The sequence below is a fragment of the Mustela putorius genome, unplaced genomic scaffold, assembly GCF_011764305.1.
Source record: "Mustela putorius furo isolate JIRA1106 unplaced genomic scaffold, ASM1176430v1.1 tig00000721_pilon_pilon_pilon, whole genome shotgun sequence".
Lineage (NCBI taxonomy): Eukaryota > Metazoa > Chordata > Mammalia > Carnivora > Mustelidae > Mustela > Mustela putorius.
The window spans coordinates 5,476,419-5,496,173 of record NW_025421456.1 but is presented as its reverse complement, the minus strand read 5'-3'; the positions used below and the strand labels follow the sequence as shown (position 1 = coordinate 5,496,173).

Below are 19,755 nucleotides of genomic sequence, written 5' to 3'. Positions count from 1 at the left end.
AATTATTAGCTTACCTAGATAATTTCCTTAAAATGTATAAGGCTGTTATTAAATCATTTATTTTGTTTTACGGATATATGCAATTTAAGTGAAAAACTATAGCATAGACTTTAAAATATTTTAATTTTAAATAACCTGTTTTTTCCAAATGCAAATTAAAACAGCAATCTTTAGCTGCTATGAGAGCAAATTGGAATGATAAAGACATAAATACAAGGTTATATCTGTAGATATTTTTTAATTATTTGAGAAAATAATTTGACTAAGAAACCTAAATGCAACCAGCAATTAACTGAATAAACTGCTGATCAAAGCAAAATTACCTCTCGATAATCTCTATCTTAGCCCTCTTATATCACATTTCAACAATTAACATTCTTTGGAAAAGAGCATACAATGCTTAACCTTGATTATTGGATCCCAAAAGTGGTCAATGTATAGTAGAAATTCAATAGATCCCTGGAATGTTAGGTTTCAAAACAAATTCAGGCTCTGAGTTACCTCATCAGCATCCATCGCTGTCAGCTGCATAATCTTAGAGCCATCTCCAATGTTCTCCTCCACGGTAAGATCCATCATGTCTGTTGGAAATACTGGCGGATTGTCATTGATATCCTGAAGTGTTATTTCAACCTACCAGGAGAGAAAGAAACAGAGGAGTGTCCCACATGCCTGCAAGGTACCAGTTAAGATGTATACCAGGATCCCACTGGCCAGCTAAGCCTTCCAAAAGGAATCAGAACCTTTATATAACATCCAAATAACAGAAAGTATCCTAAAGGAAGCTGTGAAATCTTCACAAAAACTATAAAATCCAAGTAAAAATCATTTGACTTATTGATAGTAACTGACGTTACAGGGGTGCCTTGGAGTTTATACAAGAAAAGGCCCACTGATTAACTGTTGCTTTAATCCCCAGATTTGTGCACCATGGAAGAACTGCCCAGACTTAGGACCACCTGCCATTCAACCATTAAATGTCACCAGACACACAAATGAGGGGGTGTAGAATTTCTTCATGAAATGTTTACATATTAGCAATGTCTGGGAGAAATACAGACATTCACATTTAGTTTTAAGAGACTCTCACCATTTTCCTTTTTAAAGTGAACTCCCAACTCATGGGGGAAAATACGTGCATCTTCTTTTCTTTCTAGTTCCCCTCGTATCAGGACTTCTAAATGTGACTACAGCTAAACAAATGTACTGTTTATATAGACTGCAAATATTAACATTTTTGTTTGAAAGATCCTAGTCAGAGTTATTTGTTTGCTTCTCTGCCTCAGAAAAATTATTTAGAAGGAAGGGTTTGTGAAGTCTAAATATGAACTTCAAACCATGTGTTTTCTCTTTTGAGTTAGGTGCTAAAAGCTGTATATCTGATGAGAAAAGGGAAGACAGCTGCTAATAAAATTGTAAGTTTCCCCAGTTGGGTCACAAAATTAAGTCATGGAGAAAAACCATCCAGCCATTTAGCTAGGATATAACTAAGACATTTTTCTCATAGGATGAAATGTCATATTTTATAGTTAAACTGTAAAAACTCCATCAGATCTCAGAGCAATGCAGACGAATATGAGGAAAGAGAAGAGAGTAAAAGAATTCTGGTTTCTTCTTTTCTGGGAGGAGGTGGAGTGGGGTTGAGGGGGAAGCAAGAGGTAGGACTGTCATAATTCTCTGACAGGGAATGGATGGGAATGATAACATAGCTAGACTAATAAGTGGATGAGCAAATGATAAAAAGAAAAACCCAGAAAACAATATATAAAATTAAGTACTAAAGAATTATGATACCTCTAATTCCATCTTTTAATAGTAGGGAAGTGTTTGATAAAAAGTTAATCTTGGTTTTAAAGGTGTGAGCACAGACCTAGGAGTTCCTTAGAGCTAGGGAGAGACTTTGAGGAAAAGGATTTTATAAACCAGAATTCCAGGTCCTACAACCCAAAGTCAAACTTATAATCTCATCTCTGGAACATACTGAATGCATCTGAAGTTTTCATGTAGGAGGAGCTTTGATATATATAGATATATATTTTTTCAAAAGCTTGAAAAATATGGATTTAAGAATCAATGACCAATGGTCATCCAAATGTATAACTATTAATGCTTTTAGAAATTAATAATTATCTTCATATTATAGATGCCTGAATTTTCATATATGTGTGCACAATCCTTAAAACACAGTAGAAAAATAAATGAAGAATAAGAGATAATGGATGGAAATACCTCATTATTCAACTCTGACATTTTAGCTTAATAGATTTTTTTCTCAATTCTAAATTGTCTTTCATCTGTAGCTTTATGATTTGGTCTAATTGGAAACCAACACGCCAACCTTGTTTATGCTCATGTGTGTGTGTGTGAAAGAGAGAGAAAGATATTTTATAAGTGTATTTGTGAGAGAATGTGAATATGAATGTGTATGTTTATCAAAGTGTATGAGTTGTGGAGTGTGTGTGCGTGTGTATGTGCTTAAGAAAGAACACTAGTTGAGATAAGGGAAATCCATATTGGCACCAATTAAATATGACATCAAAGATGCATTGGGAAATAGTACCATGCACTAGAAACATGCTGGGTATTCCAGAAAGTTACCTCATTAAAAATGGTGAGTGCATGAATTGAACAAGCCCCTTCTGTATTTTAATAATTATAACAAAGTAACTAATATACTAAATGCTAGACATAGTTTTAGGTTATATGTGTGTGTACATACATACATATACATACACATACACACACTTTAAAAGTTCTCTAAAGAGCCCTATGAGGAAAATATCATTATGTTCCCAGAAGAGAAACTAGTTAACAAAAGTAAAGAGGTTAAGTAATTGCCCAATGACACAGAGCTGGAAAGTAAGTTTTCTCTACTGCCATGCAAAACTGTCTCTCATGTCTAAGTGTGTATATTCAATAAACCAACGAATCATTTGAAAAATATGTCACAACCAAATGCACATATTATTTCTGTCTGGAAATCTGAATCACTTACATATGAACTAACTAGCCATACAATCGTGGGTCAGTCAATAAATCTCTCTCTGTCAGAATTTTTTTTAAGATTTTATTTATTTATTGGAGAGAGAGAGAATGAGAGAGAGAGAGAGAGAGAGAGAGAAAACATGAGTGGAGAAAGGTCAGCAGGAGAAGCAGACTCCCTGTTGAGCAGGGAGCCCCATGTGGGACTTGATCCCAGGACTCCCAGTATCATGACCCAAGCCAAAGGCAATCGCTCAACCAACTGAGCCACCCAAGTGCCCCTCTCTGTCAGAATTTAAGAAAAAATAGAATAATAGAAAAGAAGACTATTATATTGATTCTTAAATACAGTTCTTGAAGTCTCTGATCATGTATGCTCTATGAGATTTTGGCTAATTTCATTATTTCAGGTATAGAAATGGTTTTCCTATTTTATTTTATTTTACTTTATTTTATTCAAACATTTTATTTATCTCTTTAAGAGAGTGAGAAAGAGCATGAGCTGGGGGACAGGCAGATGGAGAGGGAGGGACAGATTCCCCGTTGAGCAGGGAGCTGGACTCCTGGCTTAATCCCAGGACCCTGGGATCATGACCTGAGCTGAAGGCAGACACTTACTTACCCAACTGTGCCAGGTGCCCCTGAGCTTTCCTATTTTATTAGAAAGAATAAATTTAGTTTAATACTAATGAGTCCAAAACTAAATATTTCTGAATGTATCTATAGTCAACCAATTATAAAAACAGATTTAGAACATTTCATCATTGCATCTGCTATATGCAAATGTTATTTTTTGGATACCCCATTGTTATTCATTTAATGTCAGGCTATCCTTTTTCCTAAAATCAGTGTCAACTTACCAATTAAAAAGTTAAAAACTTCCTATATCTTTCTTGGGGGACAGAAATATAGATATTTCTCTTAATTGCTCTGTATCTCTTTTTTATTCCACAATTCCTCAGATATCCTCAAAAACTATTTAGCATGACTTTTCTCAGTTCTCCCAATAGACCAGGGTAATGAATTATGTAGAAAAGGAGATATGAACTCCTTAGCACAGGTAGGTGTCATCCTGCAATCCCTTCACTTCTCCTGCTCCTCTGTGCCATGTTTCTACCTACCAAGAATTTCAGGACCATGGACCCTGTTTGTGATGAGGGTCTCACTGATTCCAGTATTTATTCATTCAATATTTTAGAATCTATCACACAACAGGCATATATTAATCACTAAAACTACAGAAGAAAACAAGACAGTTCTCATCCCTTGCAGGAAAGGAATGGGGTTTGATAATAGAAATATTGTCGACATCTTGATCTCAAAAAGTTTGTCTCCCACACCATGGATAATTCTTTGAATTGCCTTACATTTTGCCCTTGCCAGTTACCACCTTCCCGATGACTCCAGAGCCTAACATGTGCTTGGTTAGCTCTTAGATCTTCCACTAACCTAAAAGTCCTATTCCATTATAATGCTTTCTTCAGACTAAGATTTGATATGAATTGTTTGCATATCATTTATCATAGGATATATGGTATCATATAAATATAAAACACAGGAGTGAAACATTAATAGTTTAGAAAAGATATCTGGAAACAAGAATTAAGACTTTGGGACGCCTGGGTGGCTCAGTTGGTTGGACGACTGCCTTCGGCTCAGGTCATGATCCTGGAGTCCCGGGATCGAGTCCCGCATCGGGCTCCCAGCTCCATGGGGAGTCTGCTTCTCTCTCTGACCTTCTCCTCATTCATGCTCTCTCTCACTGTCTCTCTCTCAAGTAAATAAATAAAAAAAAATCTTTAAAAAAAAAAAGAATTAAGACTTTAAAATTTTTAAAGATTTCTTTCTGTACAAATGAGATCACTTTCATAATACAGACAAGGGCTATTAGTAGTTTGTTTTAAAATTCTAAGATTTTAAAATAGTCTACAATATTGTTCCTAAGCTAAGAAATGTATATGTTGAAAAATGCATTCTTCTCTTAAAGAGACAAATCAAAACCTACTGCACAGCTAAGTTTTTAGTCCTAGCACTGCCACTCAGTGTTTTATGTTTATCTTTCAATTGTTTAGACTTGAAATAAAATAATTGCACTTAAATATTCATTTTTCAAAATTAAAATAAAATAAATAAAATAACACATTTTGTTCACATTTTGTCCACATTTTGAACTCCAAAACTTTCTTCACAAGTGGCTATATTTAAAATAAAAACAAAACAGAAACTGCCAACAGCTTCCATAATTTAAGTCCAGGAGGCATTTCCAAGGTATCTATTCTGAAAGTTTGTGAAAATTTACTCTTCAAGGTTAAAGAAACATTACACCATGAAGATAAAGCACTTGCACATTTATGCCACCTATCAAATATTGACCTTTGTGCTTAGGTAGTTGATGCTTCAAAAACATATGTGGTTTCACCTGCTACAATTACAAGGGCAGTTGGTAACTTTGTGGTTGACTTACTCATAACAAAACATCAGCTGCAGCTAATGGTTGAGCCATAGGTATTGTCCAATACCACCACCTCTAAAGACCTGCAGAATAATGACTTTCTTGGCTGAGACACCTGATCCTTAGGCAGTGAAACCCTGCTAAATGAATGATTATATTTAGAAACAAAAACATGATTGAGTTTAAGGGGGCTAATGACCAATTAATTTAAAAACAGGCTGTCTTTTGTTGGTTTAATAAAGGTAAAATTTAAATTTAAAAAATGTGGCTTTAAGTATTTTTACCAAACTTTTTATGCTGAAGGAAGAGTACTTGATATTCTGGCTGCTGAATTGTTAAATAGATATTTAAAAAGAAAAAAATTTCATTATTTATAAACTGTGTAAATAGTTGCTATGAAATGAGTACAAAGCTTCTATATCAACCTTTTTCTGTAATATGTAGTCTGTCATTTTATTCTGCAGTGAATCAAGAAAGATATTATATCTTGGGGATTAATTTTTAATTTTTAAGTGAATAAATCAGCATACTCAATAAGTAATCATTAATTAGCAATATCAATTATCAGATCAGTATAAAACATGGCATATCACTGATTTAAATTGAAATTACAAAGGTAATATGTTATAGACAAGGTTAAGGAATTGACTACAATATCAGGGTCCATTATGAACTGATCCCCCAGTTAATAAATCAGTAATTTCATTGTGGTCATTTAATCAACCACAATTGAAAGCATGTTCTTAAATTGATAACATCTCTGCAAGCTAAATAAAGTGGTTCTTAGTGAATAAGGATGAACACATATCTAAAACATTTTTTTTTAATTCAAACCTTCTTACAAACTATATAAAATGGTTCTTAATAAATAAGAATGAAAAACAACCCATTTCTTTTTCCTTTTGGGAACTATAGAGTTTATAGTACACTAAAAGCTCAGAAATCCATATATTTGCAGGTAGATGTATTAAAATTTGAGGAGGAACATTAAATATCATCAAGTCCATCTCTTTTATTTTACATAGAATCAAAATTAAGGCATTGAAATGTCAAGTCATTTATCTAAGAAAAGCAATGGCCAGCCTCCTATCTCGAGCCCAGTGATTTTTTTCCAGAGATCTGTGTGTGGAAAGAGCCAGAGCCAGAGCTAGAGTGCAAGCTGAATATCTTAGACCAAAGCTTCTAATCTATGCATGAAGACAATGAGCTTTCAAACAAAATATGCATTTGATATCAATAAGAAAATGACTTTGAAGAAATTTAGATTTGATATCTACTCTACAAATACTATTTTATCTACAGTTATTTTCATTTTTAAGTTTTTTCTTATTCACAATAAGGGAAAATAATCTGTGAAGGTTTGCTTTAACAATGCCACTGAAAACTAATCATTGAGTAGGGAAGTGGTAGTGGTATAATAAGTAAGGGAACTAGATAAATTCTCTATAGATATCAATAAAAGTTGTCTAAAAAGAATTTGTTTCTTTTTCTTAAAAGATGCAATCATAGATATTCATTTTTCAGAAATGACTAAAATCTAAATGGTTGGTGAGATAGACATGAAGTACACAAAATCCTAAAATAGTAAAAGATGCATCAAGACATACAGTATGTGATTAGTTGCTTTTTTAGTGGCAAAAATACTTACATTATTGTCCTTTTACTTTTGTGAAACTGACACCCCCAAATTAAGTTTCTCAAGTAATATTATTACCTAGACCACATAAACTGTGACAGAACATTACACCAAAAATGATGCTTAGAGTTCATACATATGGTTTCCAAAGATGTGACAATCCCATAAAGATTGCTTTTCAATACACCTCTTATTTAACTAACAGTCCCGCCAAAATATATATATATATATATATATTTCAAAACAGAATTTTGTTGCTCTGATTTCTTCAATAAATGTGCATATTACAGGAATTCGTCAGTGAGAATCTCTTCATGTTACCAAAGATCATTTATACTGTTCAGTGAATTAGTGCCTTTTAAACTCTGAGATTTTGATTTCCATTCTTACAACTTATGTATGCCTAGCATATACTTTTTACCATAGAGAGATTTCCATTAAAAAAAAAAAAAACCCAGGTTATTTTTGCATTTTTATCAGAAAAAAAAAACTTATTTGCATAAGTTCAGCAAATTTAATACAGTAGATATGTTACTAGTATAAAAGAGTACATTGAGGGGTGCCTGGGTGGCTCAGTGGGTTAAGCCTCTGCCTTCGGCTCAGGTCATGATCTCAGGGTCCTGGGATCGAGCCCCACATAGGGCTCTCTGCTCGGCAGGGGGCCTGCTTCCCTGACCCCCACCTCTCTTTACCTGCCTCTCTGCCTACTTGTGATCTCTCTCTCTCTCTGTCAAATAAATAAATAAAATCTTTAAAAAAAAAAAAGAGTACATTGATCATGTGTTGTGATGAGCACTGGGTGTTATACATAACTAATGAATTGTTGAACACTACATCAAAAACTAATGATGTATTATATGTTCACTAATTGAACATAATAAAAAAAAGAAAAAATCTGCTAATCAGTTCACCTCACCTTGATTTCCTTTGCATATTAGTCCTCTTTAATGATAATACTTCTTAACAGAAAATGAAAAATTATAGAGCTGTCAATAAGAGCAATTGCTTTGGAAGGCAACATCATTCTTTTTTGGTGTATAATTCCAAAATAAACAAAGGACCCCAAGCAATAGAATAGGCCAAAAAAAAAAAAAAAAGTGCATTGATCAAAGTTGCCTTCTATCACAATGATATTTAGAATCAATCCAAATCCTATTGATTTCCTAGCTTTTGTTTGCCTCTCATGTCATCATGTATAAATTTTATGATATGAAATCCTATTGGATGGTAACTCAATAACTTCATACTCAAAATGATAACTTAAAAGAGCTTTAGACAAATATGTATGTTTCGTTCAGAAAATCTCCCACTTGGGAGACTGGAATGTAATCAACACACATCACTACTTCAGAAACAGCTACACAAAACACCACACAAATCATGAGTAAACCTGAAGGAATAACTAAGCTCTTTCAAATGTGCATTACCCTTAATAGGTCATTATGAGGTCACTCAAAGAGCACTTTACTACATGATGCTCTACTTTTTTTTTTTAAGATTTTTAATTATTTTTATTTATTTGACAGAGATCACAAGTAGGCAGAGAGGCAGGCAGAGAGAGAGAGGAGGAAGCAGGCTCCCTGCTGAGTAGAGAGCCCGATGCGGGGCTTGATCCCAGATCAGGACCTGAGCTGGAGGCAGAGGCTTAACCCACTGAGCCACCCAGGCACCCCCATGATGCTCTACTTTATAGTGTAGGTGCTACTGAAATTCACTGGGGGGAAAAGTCTAATCTACACTCAAAACAACTTTTATTCATCAGAGTGAAAACAAGATGCTGAGACCTACCACTTCATTTTCTGTATGCTCGCTCAAGTGAGGGCTTGAAGTTGAAAGCAAATGAACCAAGCTGAAATCCCCACGATGATCAGTACAACCATCACGCCTGGCCAGTCATTTCCTTTGACCCTGGCAAAGGAAAACTCCACCTTTCCTGCCTGAGAGGAGACTGTGCGAAGTAGAGGTCTGCCCTCAGTGCAGTGAGAGGCTTTGTGCTAGGGGACAGCTTGCTGTCACCACATCGGGTGGTGTGTAAAAAGGAATATTCTGGGACTTGATATGAAATTTGAAACTCGAGCACAACATTCATTAAAGAAAAACATCAGGAGAAAATACATCAAAACCACGGCTCCAATAAATAATCAAATTTATATTTTAAATGTTTGGCAATAGTTTCACATGGTCACTGTTCAGTTCAAGTCGACTATTACAGGATTCATTTAATTCAATGAGATTGACACATTTTATGTGCTATACAAGCTTCTAACAACAAGGTTTTATTTAGTAAATCTATGCTAAAGCCTATATATACTAAGATTACATAGCAGAACTTCTAATTTAATTTCAACAGAAAGTCTGACATTCTATGTTCCTTCTCTTATTGAACTAACTATATCATTTCATTTGATAGGACATACATACATACTCTTTTTCAAAATTTCAAGTTGAGAGCTAAATTCAGTCATTAGGAAAGAGAAAATTCAACATGTATTATTATTTATGTGTTTAGTCTCTTAAGTGCTTTCATTTCTTAACAACAATAAAACACTGTATTGCCATGAAAGGTTGGTGCCAGGGTTTGCATAGTTCCTTTAATTTTGTTCTTCATTTCTTTCCCTATTTTGGGTGACCACTGGGAATTCTGCTGCCATGAGTCTGGGCGAAACATTTCACTACATCCAGAACACTTCATCATGCTGCCGAGCCAAACTCTATTATGGTTTGTGACTGACTCATATTTTAGTTATGAGAAGGCCTTAGCAAAGAACAGTTTACATTTAAAAGTCCTAAATGTCAGGAATGTAATGTTTGGACTATGTAGGTATGCAAGGTCTAATCATATTCTGTGAACAATGTTTTTAGGTAGTTACTTATTTATAATGTATAATCGATCTAATTCAAAAGAGTATGTGGTAGCTGTATTAATAGTATGCTCTCTCATCCTGATGGTATTTCTGAACTTTTGAAATGCAAATCTTCAAAGTAAAGGGAAAAATGGGACTTTGGAGAAAAGATCTATGATTCCATGTTATGAAAGCCAGGCAGGGGCTAGGTGGAACCTATTAGGGAAATCCAACAGAGCCATCGCTACTATGTATGTGTAAGCGAACCAGAACTCTGGAGGACACAGGTCTGTTGCAGGCTCAGACTTTGCTGAGGTTTCAGAGATCATCAGAAATTAAATCTATGTATTTAGGTATAGTTTTTCTTTAGAATGACAAAAAAGCTGGAAAATTATTGCATTTTACTAGAAGAGGAGCACTTCCATGCTATATATATATATATATGTATATATATATATATATATATATACACACTAAATTTTGTTTTATTAAATTGTTTTACAGAAAACAATTTAGTAAAGTAAACATGGTATAAAGATAATATTTAAGGAGATGACACTTAATTTGGGAATTATAATCTCCTCTTTTTGGAATCTTAAGCTAGCAAATATTTTGTCATTTTAAACTTTATACTTTAACTTTAAATTATGTGTGTATTTAGATACCTGTGTGTTTATTTCACACAAACTTGTACTGTTTCTATTCCAAATGTTCTGGAGTATGAGGAAAGAAGGAAGCATGCACATTTCAGGGTTTTTTTAGTTTAATTTTGAAAGCAAAGTAAAAATAAACATAATGAGGTTTAAAACAAAACATATTTCTCATATAAGCTACATGTATGTAACTGTGACCAATTATATTTCTCAAACAAAAGCAATTACATTAATCTCTCATCACTAGAAGTCTTCTAGCAGTCAGCAGCATATGTTCCTGGGATTCTGATGCATTTCTAACTAGGAAAGAAACTGTATGAGTAACAGGCAGGCTTGGAGAGTAGCCAGAAATGACAAGAATGGCTAGAAGTGCGGACAAGACATAGTTAACTCCATTCTTGAAACAAAATGCTTTCCATAACTCACTAAATTTGTGGTGACATAATAGAAAGCTAGTTTTGTTGTGCTTTCAATATTGTTCAAATTAGAACCAAATAAGGATTTCTTTTAAGGCAGAGGCAATCATGTGTAACCACTTCAACTTTTCCTGAAATCAATACTGCATAATTTCAGACTTTTAACAGATTCTTAAGGACGCCCAAAAGTAAATGCAGAATAAAGGATCAAGTTGAAGTATGTGTGGTTGCATACGAAGCTTATGGAAATTTTTTATACTATTCTTCAAAACAAATACCCTGCAAAAGCATCCTGTGGTATACTTTTCAAAAGATGTTAATCTGAATGTGGTAAACATATATCAAAAGGAAAACATAGTATAAAACAAACATATAAAAGTATTCTACCCTTGTATTTCTTCACTTTTCACACTTATTTTTGCCCTATAGCAAGGGATTTTATAAAATGTATAAGACTCCTACTCAGACTGCTGAAAAACAGAAAAGTAGTTTGATTTATATTAGAATTACAAATGGTGGTAGACTGAATCACTGACCCTGATTCTTCACCCCTCTCTATAAGCAACTTTATAGCTTCTCACTAAAGGTGGGCTTTCTCTCTTTACCCCTTGGCTTTGGACTCATCCACAATGGCCAACTGTTTTGGTCAATGAGATATTTATAAATATGACACAGGTGGGCGCTTGAAATATGCTTGCTCTCTTATACATCTATTGTGGTCACTAGAACAGTATGTTTCTCCTAGTCCACTAGTATCAGAATGAAAACAACAGGTATTGAGTTGACAAGTCTCAGCTAAGACACTTGTATGGTTTGAAGCAGAGCCTCCCAGTTGAACCGAGCTTAGATCAGCCAAAATGCACCCTACCTGCAGGTTCACAAGAACGATGTGCGTTCCTGTAGGCTTTTGAGACTTTTGTGGCTTGTTATTATGCAACATTATTGTGTCAACAGTTAACAAATACACAATTCAAAACAATGGCTACATTAATTTAATATTTTACTTAATCTTCATTTGTAAATAAGAGAGTACTATTTTTAATAGGCAAAAAGATAAAAGACTGTATATACCAATATCTATGATCTGTGATACACCTTATCATGTGTGCTAAGTTTTAATGTGCGAATCTATTAATACATTTTCCTACCTGTATAACTTCCTACTCTCACTTCACATACCATACCCCTAACTTTCAGAAGGGAAACTCAAAACAAGATGTGACCTTCAAATCTTCCCCCACCCAAACCAAAGACTGGGGGAGGAAGGTAGGACTACTTGACCCACGGGGAGCAAATTATGACTAGATTGAGTCAATCAGATTGCCTTAAGAAAGAGTAGAATGTTATGGAAGAGTAGAAAATTAAGAAAAAATGGGAAATCTATAAGAGAACAATAATGGCAGAACTGCAATTAAAGAATGTAGTCCCCATGAATATATACACTCCATCTTTAGTAGCTTTCTAATATCCACATTAGACTTGACTACACTCTTTTTTTTTTATGGGCATTAAAGAGGGCACGTGGTATGAAGAGCATTGGGTGTTACACAAAACTAATGAATCATTGAACACCACATCAAAAAATAATGATGTACTATATGTTGGCTAATTGAATTTAAATAAAAAATACACTTTTTAAATATTTTTAATTTTTTTACATTTTTTTAGATTTTATTTTATTTTATTTTATTTATTTATTTGACAGACAGAGATCACAAGTAGGCAAAGAGGCAGACAGAGAGAGAGAGGCGGAAGCAGGCTCCCTGCTGAGCAGAGAACACAAAACAGGGCTAGATCCCAGGACTCTGGGATCATGACCTGAGCTGAAGGCAGAGGCTTTAACCCACTGAGCCACCCTGGTACCCCCACTCTTTTTTTGTAAATGGAATTACTGTAATGTCAAAATAATCTCTCTGCTCGATTTCACCTCTGGTCAATTGCACATAAGTCTTCTCTGTGGGAGAAATTTCTATTACTTGACATAAATGACATACAGTTTTGACTTATAGCCAATCTATTTTATTTTAGTTGTTCAATTGATTAGTATATTTGTTATACTTCCTTACAGATCTTAAACAACTATCTCAAACTATAAAATTAAAACCCTATTTTAGAGGGCTGTCTGGGTGGTTCAGATGGTTGGGTGTCTGCCTTTGGCTCAGGTCATGACCTTCAGGTCCTGGAATCTTCAGGTACTAGGACTGAGCCTCACATCTGGCTCCCTGCTCAGTGGGGAGCCTGCTTCCCCCCTTCCTCTGCCTCTACCCTATTCATACTCTCTCTTTCAAATAAATAAATAACATTTTTAAAAAACCCATTTTAGAGTTGTGTGGGATTATTTTTTTTTACTTCAAAACTATAACAGGGATGCCTGGGTGGCTCAGTTGGTTAAGCAGCTGCCTTCAGCTCAGGTCATTATCCCAGTGTCCTGGGGTCAAGTCCCACATCAGGCTCCTTGCTCAGCAGGGAGCCTGCTTCTCTCTCTGCCTCTGCCTGCCATTCTGTCTGCCTGTGCTCGCTCGCGCTCTTTCTCTCTCTCTCTCTCTGACAAATAAATAAATAAAATCTTAAAAAAAAACTATAACAATTTAAATTTATTTGAAACAGCATTAGCTCTTCAATACATAAGAATGAATATAGTTTTTGTTTAATGGGAAATAAATATATAGCTTCTGAAAATCTTGAAATCACTGTCAAAACAAAAGATTTTTTATAGTGTACTGTGCTTTAATTATATTTAGAAATCCTTTAAATGAACTCAGAAATACTGCTTCTCTTCTAAGCTTTGATGGCAATGCTTAGTTTCCACCACAGTGTCCTTCATATAGGAGGCACTTAATATACGCTTATTCAATGACTTAAAAGCCAATATGCTCATTACCCAGATAGAAAAACCAAATAAAATCTCCATCAGAAAAGAGAACTACAGGCCAATATCCTTAAGAATGTAAATGCAAAACTCAACTGAATCCAACAATACATTATAAAAATCACTCACCATGATCAAGTGGGATTTACTCTTGGGCTGCAATGGTGATTCAGTATTCTCAAGTAAGTCAATGTTATAGGTCACATCAATAAGAGAAAGGATAAGAACCACAAGATTATTTCAGTAGAAGCAAAAACAAAAACAAAAACCCTCAACAAAGTAGGTGTAGAGAGAATATACTTCAACATAATATAGGCTATATATGAAAAACCCACAGCTAACATCATCTTTAAGGAGGAAAAACTGAGAGCTTTTCCTTTAACATCAGAAACAAGACAAGGATGTGCACTCTCTTCACTTTTACTCAACATAGTCCTGGAAGTCCTAGCCACAGCTATCAGACAACAAGAGAAAATAAAAAGGATCCAAATCAGTAAAACTTTCACTATTTGCAGATGATATAATACTATATATAGAAAATCCAAAAGACTTGACAAGAAAACTGCTAGAACTGATTAATAAATTCATGCAAGTCGCAGGAACACAATCAAGATACAGAAATTTGTTGCATTTGTCTACACCAATAATGAAGCAGCAGAAACAGAAATTAAGAAAACAATACAATTTATAATTGGACTCAAAATAATAAGATACCTAGGAATAAGCATAATCAAAAAGGTGAAAGACCTGTACTCTGAAAACTGTAAAACCCTGATAAAAGAAATTCAAGATGACACAAAGAAATGGAAAGGCATTCCATACTCATGGACTGCAAGAACAAATATTCTTAAAATGTCTATCCAAAAAAATCTACACATTTAATCCCATCCCTATCAAAATACCAACAGTATTTTTCACAAAACTAGAACAAACAATCCTAAAATTTGTATGAATCACAAAAGACCTCAAACAGCAAAGCAATCTTGAAAAAAAAAAAAGTAAAGCTGGAGAGATCACGATTCTGAATTTCAAGTTATATTACAGTGCTATAATAATAAAAACAGTATGGTAGTGGCACAAAAATAGACACATAAATCAACATAACAGAACAGAAAACTAGGGAATAAGTACACAACTATGTAGTAAATTAATTTTTGACAAAGCTATTAAGAATATCTAATGGGAAAAAGATAGTCTTTTCAACCAAAAGTGCTGGGAAAAGTGGACAGCAACATGAAAAAGAAAGAAACTGGACCACTGCCTTACACCATACACAAAAATAAATTCGAAATGGATTAAAGACTCCTGAAACCATAAAAATCTTAGAAGAGAACACGGCCAGTACTTTTTTGACATCAGTAGTAACAACTTTTTTCTAGATAGGTCCACTAAGGCAAGGGGAGCAAAAGCAAAAATAAATATTGGCATGACATGAAAATTAAAGCTTCTACACAATGAAGGAAATAATCAACAAACTAAAAGGCAGCCTATTAAAAAGATATTTATAAATGATATAGCCAATAAAGCATTAGTATCTAAAATATATAAAGAACTTATATATTCAACACCCAAAATCACCCCAATTAAAAAAATGGACAGAAGACATGACCAGACATTTCTCCAAAAAAGACATACATACATATGGCCAACAGACACTTAAAAAGAATTTATCAACTTAGTATTGGGGAAATGCAAATCAGAATGGGTAAAATCAGCAACACAAGAAACAATAAATGTTGACAAGGATGTGGAGAAAAGGGAACCCTCATGCACTGTTGGTAGGAATAAAAACTGGTGCAGCCCCTGTGGGAAACAGTATGGAGTGTCCTCAAAAAGTTAAAAATAGAACTACCCTGTGATCTGGCAATTGCAGTAATAGGTATTTACCCAAAAAATACAAAAACACTAATTTAAAGGGATACTAGCACCTCTGTGTTTATAGCAGCATTATTTACAATAGCCAAGATATGAAAGCAGCCCAAGTGCTCATTCAATGATGAATGAATAGAGAAGATGTGCGATATATGACCCAATCTTCTCTATCCATCTATCTATATAGACATTTATATATATTTCAAATCTTAAGTATGTATCATCTCTATGTATATATATCCTCTCTCTCTCTCTATATATATATATACACACACGCACACACTAATACATATACATATATACATCAATGTAATATTATTCAACTATAAAAAGAATGAAATCTTGCCATTTGCAATGACATGGATGGTGCTAGAGAGTAAAATGCTAAACAAAATAAGTCAGAGAAAGACAAAAACCACATGATTTCACTCACATGTGGAATTGAAGAATTTAAGAAACAAAGCAAAAAATCATAAGGAAAAGAGAGAGAGAGATAAATCAAGAAAAAGAGTCTTAATTATAGAGAACAAACTGATGGTTACCAGAGAAGGGCTAGGAGGATGGATGAAATAGGTGATGGGCTTAAGGAGTGCAGTTGTCGTGATGAGCACCAGGTAATGTTATGTAAGTAATCACTACATTGTATAACAAAAACTGATACAATACTATATGTCAACTACCTGGAATTTAAATAAAAACTAAAGAATACAAAATGTAAAAAAAAAAGTAAACCCATATGCTCATTGCAGAAACATATTTTGTTGTTATATTCACCAGGAGGAAGAGAATTGTTTTGTTTTGTTTTTTAAGATTTTATTTATTTATCTGACACAGAGAAAGAGAGAGCACAAGTAGGCAGAGAGGCAGGCAGAGGGAGAGGGAGAAGTAGGCTCCCTGCCAAGCAAAGAGCTCAATGTGAGGCTTGATCTCAGGACTCTGGGATCATGACCTGAGCCAAAGGCAGATGATTAACCACTGAGCCACCCCAGTGCCCCCAAAATGCAAAATTCAGAGCAAGGATGAACCATCAACTATCACAAAAATATAAATTAATGAAAACCTAAGAATTATCTCCTGTTGACTATGAAAATAATAACTAATTAACAGAAGGGAAATTTATTAAATTTCAAGAATAAAGAAATAAACAACAAATAAAATGAAAAAGATGTTTCAGTACAGAAGGCCATTTGTCCTCTATTTTTCATTGTCAGAGCCGAGTTACCAAAGATTTTTTAATAAAATAGCAATATCAAAAGAAACTCAGTAAACTTTAAAAAATATTTAACTCTCAAGAACTCTTTAAATTGCTACAGAAATGTATTCTCCCAGTAGAATGCAAAATCATGCAAAATACAAGAAAATATCTGTATACTTATGCAAGATTTAAGACTCAAAAGTCATGAAAAAGATATGCCAATTATGAATATGTACTGACTACAGCTAACCATCTCCATGAAATATGGTTTGATTATTTTGCTTTGCCCTTCCCACTCCTGCAATCAATCTCTCTCTCTCTCTTTCTCTCTCTCTCAACCTCTCTCTTGCTCTCTAAAATAAATAAGTCATTAAAAAAAAAAAAGATTAAGAGTCACTTATGGTTTGTCTCCCTCCCAATTCCATCTTGTTTCATTGATTTTTCTTCTACCCACTTAAGCCCCTGGGGATAAAAACATATGTTTATAAAAAATAAAAAATTAAATGGCTGGAAAAAAAAAAGAAACCAATCACAGTTTTTAAACACCTGGTAAGTATGCAAAAATTAAACTATATCTAAGTAGGGGATTCATGGAAGCCTGGTAATATAGAATTGCAAGCACTTCAATCTGTCAAAATAAGGAAGGCAAAAGAAATATGGCAGTTCTCTTGTCTAGACTAACAGAATTCTCACAGTCTTCATATGTTAATAAAAGCTACAGGAAATCTATCCCTTTCCTCTAGTGATTGTATTTATATATTACAGCTTGTGATTATTTGTTCAGTTAATCAGAGAATAGTTTCTTATGAGAGAATAGGTCAGTTTTAGTAGTCATTACTAACGTTTTTACTAATATTAAAGAGTGATTAATCATTGTCAAAGTGATTTTATTGACAATATTTTTATATATTCTATATATTATATCTGAAAAAACATTGGGAAAATTTTCACATAAAATTTCCCTTAAACTACTGCAAACATTTATACATTACATTATACAGATCTTTCTTTTCAAAAGTATTTTCTGAAGAAAACCTCAATGTAGACAATTGTGACAAAAATGACCTGGCTTTTGTAGGTTAACACTATCACTTAATTGTCTTAATAGCGTTCGAAACAACCAAAGTTTATCTCTTTTAATTTATGTCTTTTTAATAATTACCTTCACCCACTTAATTTCCCTAAGAATTCAATTCCATGAAACATGGGAAGTACAAATTAGAAATTTAGTTCTTTAAAATATATTAAATAGGTTCAAAATTTGAAGAGAAAGATTAAATACATATAACTTATTTACTAGAAAATAGGGACATTTCTTTAGGAGTTCTATAATCTATTACTTTCAGTATATGTCAACAATTTCTTTCAGGTTTTCTGCTTGAGTAAACTGTTTATTAAACGAACCAACAACATATAACTTACACTCCCTTGCCCACTAGAGAGAATAATTGTGTCAATAAATGAACAAGGTTTTCTCTACTTTTAATAAGTATTTTTAAAACATCTAACTTTTTTTGTTTTTGTTTTTGCTAAAGTTATACTAAAATCAAGGAAAATGTCCTAAGTTTGCTTTGGTTTGTGAGGACTTGCCAACATTTCTTACTCTATTTATCCAAACACTTGTCACCTTTTCTAAGCCTCAACTTGTTCATATATATAATGGGGCTCCCAGATGCAAAATGAATAACATTTTGTATGATATCAGGTAAATATAACATAATAATAAAAATAAGTTTTGTATACTTGTAGTGCAGGTGACTGTACGTCTAAGTAATTACTTAGTCAAATGAAAAGCATATACAATAATCATACATTAAAACTTTTCTTATACAATTTTTTAATCAGTTAAAAGTAGTAATTAAATAGTTTCTTAAAATGCTTTTATGGGAAGCATCAAAGTCAAGAAAATCTTTTGAGGGGTGCCCGGGTGGCTCAGTGGGTTAAAGCCTCTGCTTTTGGCTCGGGTCCTGTGGGATTGAGCCCTATATCAGGCTCTCTGCTCAGTGGGGAGCCTGCTTCCTCCTCCTCCTCTCTCTCTGCCTGCCTCTCTGCCTACTTGTGATCTCTGTCTGTCAAATAAATAAAATCTTTAAAAAAAAAAGAAAGAAAGAAAGAAAGAAAATCTTTTGAGCCAAGTTACAAAAGATAGCTACTGGGTAATGAAAACTACCAAACCCAGAGTAGAGATCTAAAAAAGAGCTTAGTTCCTCCCGGCACAATAGTTTTTAACTACACATTTTCAGGCCCAAACATCAGATAACCCAGCTCATTAGGGCAATCAAGTAGGTTGCCAAGGCCTGAACAGATATATAAAGAATGGTCATTCAGTGATTTTAACATGAGGGTAATGTCCACCGCAACTACAGGTGAAACAGGGAAGTAAATAAATTCTTCAAGTTTTTTTGCCTTCTCTGTAGTGATGATTACCTCAACAAAGCATGTACATGTGCAATGATTTAGCTGCTTGGGTCCTGGCCTCAAGTCCCACTTTGAGCTCCTCCCTCGGCAGGGAGCCTATTTCTCTCTCAGCCTGCTGTGCTCTCTCTGATAAATAAATAAATAAAGTATTTAATAATAATAATAATAATTTAGCTGCTTCGCAAATGTGTTACGCCACTCAATCTTAAGACAAAAGAGGTTGCCACAGAAAAGATTTTTGCTGTACCTTCAATATAGAATAACCAAGAAGGGACATAAAATAGTGATAAAACTTTCTTTTCATTGGTTTTATGAATTGCTAAATCACAAAGACCCATAGGAAAATTCCAAACGTTTCCACTGAATGTCATGATACTGCCTTTCTCAAGTGATAATCTGTTAAAACAACAAGAAAAATT

General features: G+C 33.9%; 1 protein-coding gene across 1 annotated transcript in view; it reads right to left on the bottom strand.

The window, feature by feature from the left end:
* The window catches only part of FAT4 (FAT atypical cadherin 4), a 179,044-nt gene that overhangs the window by 99,701 nt on the left and 59,588 nt on the right, over positions 1–19,755 (bottom strand). The window contains exon 3 of the mRNA XM_004747947.3: positions 502–633. Coding sequence (XP_004748004.2) covers positions 502–633 — 132 coding nt within the window. The remainder of the gene's footprint in view (positions 1–501; positions 634–19,755) is intronic.